Genomic DNA, 7,684 nt, shown 5'->3' with positions numbered 1-7,684 from the left:
AAGATTTCATTTCTTTTGATGGCTGCATAGTATTAAGCTTGGAATATTTTTCATTTATTTGTGTTTTGTTCAATTTTTTTCATCAATGTTTTATAGTTTTCAGTGTACAGATTTCTCAACTTTTTGGTTGCATTTATTCTTAAATATTCTTTCTGATGCTACTGTGAATAGTATTATTTTATTTTTTTAAGATTTTTTTATTTATTTGACAGAATGAGAGATCACAAGTTGGCAGAGAGGCAGGCAGAGAGAGAGGGGGAAGCAGGCTCCCCGCTGAGCAGAGAGCCCAATGTGGGGCTCGATCCGAGAACCCTGAGTGAATAGGATTATTTTAAAAGGAACTCTTAAATACACTACTTCCAGGCCAAAAAAAAAAAAAAAAAATTCTGGAGTTTTTTCTCAAAATGTAGACAGTAATACATTCATTTATTTTTGTGATCAGGGTGTTCTAATTCTTTTTCTCCCATTTACTACTCTGCTGATATGTAGTTGGCCCAGGGTCAGCTACTATTAGCAGTCCCTACTGTATATGGGTAAATGTATGTACTTCATTGTATTTCTTAAGATTGATTTATATTTATTTTTAACTATGAGTTATTTTCAACCTGTTAAAAGTATTTTAAAAAAAACATTTTAAGGGCGCCTGGGTGGCTCAGTGGGTTAAAGCCTCTGCCTTTGGCTCAGGTCATGATCTCAGGGTCCTGGGATGGAGCCCCACATCCCCGCATCAGGCTCTCTGCTCAGCAGGGAGCCTGCTTCCCTTCTTCTCTTTCTGCCTGCCTCTCTGCCTGCTTGTGATCTCTGTCTGTCAAATGAATAAATAAAATCTTTAAAAATTTTTTTAAAATCCAGACTGAAAAGTCAACCTACTCAAGTTGATTATTTTGACAATTTAATGAAGAATCAGATTATGAATGGTTTTTCATGCCTTACCTGAAGTTTTAGATTTTACCTTGAAGGTCAAGAGAATGTTCTGAAAAATTCTCAACTCTATAGTGAAATAGATAGCTTATTGTTTTAGGAATCTGATAAAACTTGATGACTAATTAGATGTAGTGGATAAGGTGGGAGGAAGAGTCTCAGAGTGCCTTCTATATTTCTGGCTTCAGTATCTGGGTACACGGTGGAAGGGATTGTCAGTGGGAAGGCTGTGTGAAAAAGTGCTAACACAGAATGGAAGATGGCCCATTTGGTTTGCATCTACTGAATTTGTGAGATCTATACATTTCTTGCAGGTGGACATGTTATGTGTGTAGAAATGCTAGTTTGAAACTCAGCATCCAACAGTCTTATCTCCTAAAATTCTTTTATCCTTTGGTTTCCATGGAACTTCTGCATTCACAGCCCTGCTCCTCTGGGTTTCCTTCCATTATCATGTTGGGCTTTTCTACCTTTACCCGTGGGTATAGCAGAGACCCTCCAGGGTTTTGAGGGAGAGCCCTGTCTCTTGAGATTTTACCCTCCCCAGTGGCCTCAGCTACCATCTTGGGGGCATGATAATTGGAGCTTAGGAGAGCGTTGAGAAAGCTTGGGGACTGAGAGCTAGAAGGAAAGCCAGGTGACAGTCAAGTAATGGAAGTTTCTAGTGGGAAATTTGAAAAATCAGTTATTTGCAGCATAATATTGTAATAGAGCTCAAGGAAAGGAACTGCAGAGGGTCTTTTGTTGGGAAAATTTGGCCACCTTTATCAGAACAAAGTCACATTGCAGTGCACAGTGCTCATACCACATTGCAATGGGTGAGGGCGGGGGTGTGGGGGAGGTGACAAGAAGAGAAGATAGTGTACATAGATTAATTTGTGAACAAAAATAAAAGGTTTGGGGCAGAATCTAAAGAAATTGTATTCCAGCATTTATATCTTTAATACGAATGTAAAGCATATTGCAAAAATGTTCATTGAAAAGCATTTGAGGGGGTGTCTGGGTGGCTCAGTGGGTTAAGTGGCTGCCTTCAGCTAGGGTCATGATCCCAGGGTCCTGGGATCCAGCCCCTGCATCAGGCTCTCTGCTCTGCAGGAAGCCTGCTTCTCCCTCTCCCACTCTCCTGCTTGTGTTCCCTCTCTCTCTGTCAAATAAATAAATAAAATCTTAAAAAAAAAAAAAAAGAAAGAAAGAAAAAAGAAAAGCATTGGAGAATAACAAGACTATTTTATTTCACTTCATTAAAAAGAAAAAAAATAGTTGTAATGTCTTCATATATCTCTCTTCAGTATTTTTTGTTGTTGTTTAGCATGGAAAAGATATCTTTCCATTTTTTAAACTTGGTAAATGATGGGTTTTCAAAGATGGCTACAGGTTATATTATATCACACGTAGGCTTCCACTAAATTATATTAAGATATATATACACTGATATCACAAAACATTCTCAAAGCAATTCAGGTTAATTCAGTCCCACAAATATGTACTGATTTCTATCGAGAGGCAAGTATTATGCTGGGTAAGGGGATCTGAATTGGGATAACTACAGTCTCAAAAATACAATGTAGATAACCTGAAATTTTTAATATAATGTGGCAAAAACCAAGAGAGTAGTAGGTACTGTGAGCATTGGCAACAGTTAATCCAACCTAATGATTCAAGCATGAGGAATACTGAAGCAAACCTTGAAAGAGAAATAAGTATTAGCCAGCAAGAGCAGAGAGAGGGCATTCAAGACAGAGTATAATATGAGAAAAATACAGATATACTCCAGAGTATGTTACATGAATGGTGTTACAAGCAGAGTCTGATACTGAAGCATAATGTGTAAATCATGGAGTAAAATCTGAAGAAATAGATAAAAGCAAGTTTATGGAAGGTTTGTACGTTATTATAAGAGGCTAAATTTTATAACATAGAAGGAGTAAACTGTAGGTAGAGCACTTGAGAAACATGGTTGGAGTTACGTTTTTAGAAGACCACTTCTGTTACAATGAAGAGCAGGAAAGGTGGTAGGGTGGGGGTTAGGAAAGAAATTAGGAGGATAATAACCCAGGGGTGAAATGACAAAGCCTCAGGGGTGTGTGGTAGAAATGGAAATGTAGGAAGGATTCAAGGTGAATTCAGATGGTAATCGGAGTCAAGAGTGTTTGATGATGGCTGAGAGGTGATAGGTGAGTGCAGAAGTCCAGCATAATTTACAGGTTTCTCACAGGGGTAATTTAGTGGAACACAGTGCTGTGAGCCCCTATAGGATAACAGGAAAAGAAAGAAAATCTGAATGGAGGGAAAGGGCAGAACGTGATGAGTTTACTTTGGACTTCTTGAGTTTGATATACCAGTGGAAGTTTCAGGTCGATTTGTCTTTAGATTCACAAATATGAAACTTAGCCGAGAGGTCAAGGCTGAAGATACAGATCTGAGATCACCATTTAAACGCTACTTAAAACCATGCGAATGAGTGAGAATGCTTTATTATTGCAGAAGAAACTTCCATGTCTTTCAAACTTAACCATTCAGTTTCCCATCCAGTTCTTTTTTCTTTAACAACTCTACTTCATTTTAATGGACTTTTACCTGTTTGACCGTGTTGTGGTCTAGGAGGAATGCACCCATTTTGATTTAGCCAAAGACATGGAAACTTCTGAATAGGAACCCTATCTGTCCATGATTTCTACCGTTCCGTTCTTACCAGCATATTACTGACTTGGCCTCCTTTAAGTTATCTATTCCAAAAGTAACTATACCTTTCTGTGTTTCTTCTATAGCCACGGCTCTCATGCTGCCTGCTACCATCTACCATCGGGGAGGATGCTATCTGTATTAGTTTTCTGTGGCTGCTGCTGTTACTAATTACTAGAAACTTGGTGACTTAAAGCAACATGCATTTATTATTTTACAGTTGTGGAGATCAGAAGTCTGAAATCAGTTTAACTGGACTAAAAATCAAGATGTTAGCAGACTGACATTCTTTCAGAAGGCTCTAGGTGAGAATCATTGCTTTACCTTTTCTAGCTTCTAGAGACTATATATTTCATTGCTCATGGCATCCTTCCTCCATCTTCCAAGTGCAGCAGTCAACCACCTCTGCTTCCATCATCCCATCTTTTTCTTCTGTCTTTGACTTTCTTGTTTCCCTCTCGTAAGGGCCCTTGTGTTTACATCTGGCCCTTCAGGATAATAGAGGATGATCTTTCCATCTCCAGATCCTTAACATAATCACACCTGCAAATTGTCATGTAGGATAAAATTTCTGGTTCCAGAGGTTAGGATGTGGGCATCTCTCCAGGGCTTCTATTTAGCTACCACACTGCCTATGATTAGAAATGAACACAGTCGCTAGCCCTGGACTGCAGTGGTACTTAAAGGCACTATAAATATAAAAAGGGTAACTAGTCATACATATATTTAAGTAGCATTCCTTAATTAAAAAGAAACATATGTACAATAACTACAAAATAATTGCTGTCAGTTTTATTTGCACAATATCACTATTTATTTCAAATTCTAAAAATTACATGAATTTTGTAGCCTGTCAGTATAACAGACATTTTTCTTTCTTTCCTCCCTCCCTCCCTTCCTCCCTTCCCTTTTTTGTGTGTGTGTGTGTGTGGGGGGGGAATCTCAGCATAAAATTTTCTTTCTTAATAGCTCCCTGAACTTGTTTTACACTTGCCAGTCATGTGTCCTTATGGAAGGGTGATAAATCCAGGTACCTGCCTTCCATTCTGGAAGTCAAAGAATCAAATGTTTTCTCTCCATCTCCTGGTACAGCCAGGGAGTTACTGCCTGACTGAAGTTTGGCTTGTCAATTGCTCTACCCTGTGACTTGAATCTTGATCAAGTAACGTTGAGGTCAGGAAAAAAAAGTTGGCATTTACTCATGTTGCCCTTGTCGCACCAAACCAGACGGCTTCTGTCTTTCAGACCTCCTAGACCTCCTGTATTGCCTTAAATCCTGCCTGATTCTCAGACTGCTTTCCAGCCCTCCCCTCCACTCTGGAAACTTCTAGTATCTTTCCAATGAATTACTTTCTCCTAAGTTAGCCAAATTTGGTTCTGTTGCTTATGGTTAGAAAATCCTAGTAATTGTATTGGTACATAGATATTATCATTGCTGGGTTCAATCTACCATAAGAATTTTGTAAGAAAATTGATTTTCCGCTTCAAGTAATTTTACTCGCTAATGTCACATAGTCTGAGTTAAGGAATTCTTATTTATGTGACCTCATTAAAATTCTATGGATTAAATATATTTACAGATCTGGAAAGGCAGCATAGTTGCTTTTTCTAGATCAGGAAAGCTATTTTTTTTACTTTGCCTTTTCATGGAATCTTAGTTGAAGTGTTAAGCGCCTCTATATAACCATTCTTGAATGGCTGGGGAGTATCTTTTAAAGCTTTGTTAAAACATTGGTGATCATGGTACTACAATGCTGAGGATTTACCTCCATTTCTTTGGATGTTTTGTGGTTTAAAGATTTTTTCCTTTAATGGAAAATCACTCAAGTGAAATTGCGGAAAAGCGAATATTTATCTGAGTCATATTTTTTATGGAAACCGTTTTTCACTTCTCTGCATTTTTAGAAGTGTTTCTTTAAAAAGGATATTCTATTAATATTTATAATTAGATATCACACAAAGCAGATGCTAAATCTTATGCTATAACTTTATGGGTAAAATTACATAAAGAAGATTATATAGTCTTTGACATAATGTTCTGTCTGGGAGCTGTAGAACAAAGGATATCCTCCATGAAGACGCCTTTTTTTTTTTTTTTTAAGTAGAGAAAAGCAGGAAGACGGTGATTAACTACGATTATTTTAACTAGATTATTTTAACTATTATCCAGAACATTAGTAGTTAAGTGGGTAGATCAATAAATAATTGACATTTTTCTCTTTGATCCACATCTCAATTCACCTATTCACACTATCTCTATTCTTACTTTGAAGCCACGTGGATTCTTCCTATTTTCAGAGCACGTTAGAGGTGGGGTCCGCCTGTGTGAACCCCCTGGCTTCCAAAGATACATGGGGGGTGCGGTTAGTGGGGAGTTTACTGAGTTCAGAGGCCGGATGGGGGGGAAAAAGGGATTCGTTTTTGTGATTACCGTTACGTCAGTGCCAAGAGAAACCAATGGAATTAATATTGTGCAATTTAATCCACACAGCCACCCAAGAACCATCTTTGTACAGATGGGGAAACTGAGGTTCCGAGGAATAAATGTTTGAAAGTAATGGCATGGGCTTTGCACGTCGGTTCTCGCGAGTCTAGCCTCTTTCCACTACCCCGTGTCTTCCCTGGCAATTACTTCAAAAATTCTAGTAGGTACCCCGAGGATGGAGAAGAGAGGAGAGCAAACCCTCTGTCCGCCAACTTGATCTCCTGTGATAATAACTGTTAGATGAGTTCTGATTCCCTCTCTTAAAAAGACAAGGTTAGGACAGCGGCTGGCAAGATAAAAGGCAAGGTTCATTTCTCCGGAAGGCTGCACCAGGGAACGGATGGGGCACGCCCACTAATGGGTGGCCGCCTTTCGAGCCCATCCCAGGGATGCGGGGCTTTCCCCTCGGTCCAGGTTGAGTGCGAGTGAGTGCACTTGCCACCGGAAGCCTGAACGGGCAGAACCCGCAGGCCAAGAGCAAGCTCCGGGAGACGCCGGGCGCCTCCCCGCGGCCTCGGCGCACGTGCCTGGGTTGGGGCCAGGGCTAGTGGCCGCGCCGTAGTAGCTGGGGCGGGTGGGAGAGGCTGGCTCCCGGCCGTGGCCGCCGCCCGCCCGCCGGCTCCGGTGGTTGGGCGGAGGAAGCGCGGGACTCCTCCTCCCCACCGTATTAACATGCACCCAGGGGCGGGTGACCAGCCCAGCCTCGCCGCCCCAGCTCGCCGCGTCCCGGCGCTCAGCCTCCGCGCCAGAGGCGAGCGCTGCGCTCCGGGCGCCTCAATCCCGAGGACACGGCCTTTCCGACACCTCCAGTCTCGGAGAGTCGGCAGCATCATCGGCGGGAGCGGCCGCGGCCGCCTCGGCTCCTCTCTCGAGTCCTTCCCATCACCTTGTTGAGACCCTGTCCCGGCCGCTGGGACACCCCTTTTCGTCCTCCCCCCGAGGATCGCGGGACCGACGGACGGACGCAGGGATCCAGGGCCGGACTGCGGGCAGCGGCAAGGTAACGCCGGGCTGCGCTGCGGGGCTGGGGCGTGCGCTCTCGGCGGCGGCAATCGAAGCCCGGGCCGCCGCCACCACCGCGATCCCGGAGCGCTGGGTGTCTCTTGCCCGTCGCTCGGTCGCCGCTCCTCTCGCCCGCGGAGGGACGATGGGCTGGGTTCCCCGGCAGCTTCTCCTTCGCCATCCGCCGCCTGCGGCGCACTCCCGGATCCCCTGGGGACCCCGGGCACACGGGGGCCAGCGCGCCCCTCTCGGGGCTTGCGGTCCTGGCAGCTCCCCATTGGGGCCCTGGGAAGGGAAAGATTTCTAATTGCGACAGGGTCCTGGAAGGGGGAGGGGAGAAGAACACTAGTTCCCATCATCTCCACCGGCCAAATTCACATCTCCCCTGCCCCCAACCCCTGGTACACCTTGTAGGGGAGGAGGGGACTGCTCCCTGCTGAGGAGTTCTCGACAGGCTTCTGGGTCGTTTGCAAAGCAAGTTGTTGCACTTGCTTTTTAGGTGACATTTTGGTTGTGGAGAGAGCCTTCTCCCGTGTGTGTGTGTGTGTGTGTGTGTGTGTGTGTGTGCGCGCGCGCGCGCGCGTAAGAGAGAAA

At 43.5% G+C, this 7,684-nt stretch overlaps 1 protein-coding gene across 1 annotated transcript; it reads right to left on the bottom strand.

Moving 5' to 3' along the window:
* Positions 1 to 6,396: 6,396 nt before the first annotated feature.
* Positions 6,397 to 7,368, bottom strand: LOC125081754 (basic proline-rich protein-like). Its single transcript, XM_047696493.1, has one exon. The coding sequence runs from the start codon at positions 7,366 to 7,368 to the stop codon at positions 6,397 to 6,399; it is 972 nt and encodes a 323-aa protein (XP_047552449.1).
* Between the last annotated feature and the right edge of the window lie 316 nt (positions 7,369 to 7,684).

This window comes from Lutra lutra, chromosome 12 (genome assembly GCF_902655055.1).
Source record: "Lutra lutra chromosome 12, mLutLut1.2, whole genome shotgun sequence".
NCBI lineage: Eukaryota > Metazoa > Chordata > Mammalia > Carnivora > Mustelidae > Lutra > Lutra lutra.
Note: the sequence above shows the minus strand (reverse complement) of the source record. Positions and strands in the feature narration are given on the sequence as shown.

Coding starts and splice junctions, on each gene's coding strand:
- LOC125081754 (XM_047696493.1), bottom strand. CDS start 7,368: ATGGGGAGCTGCCAGGACCGCAAGCCCCGAGAGGGGCGCGCTGGCCCC.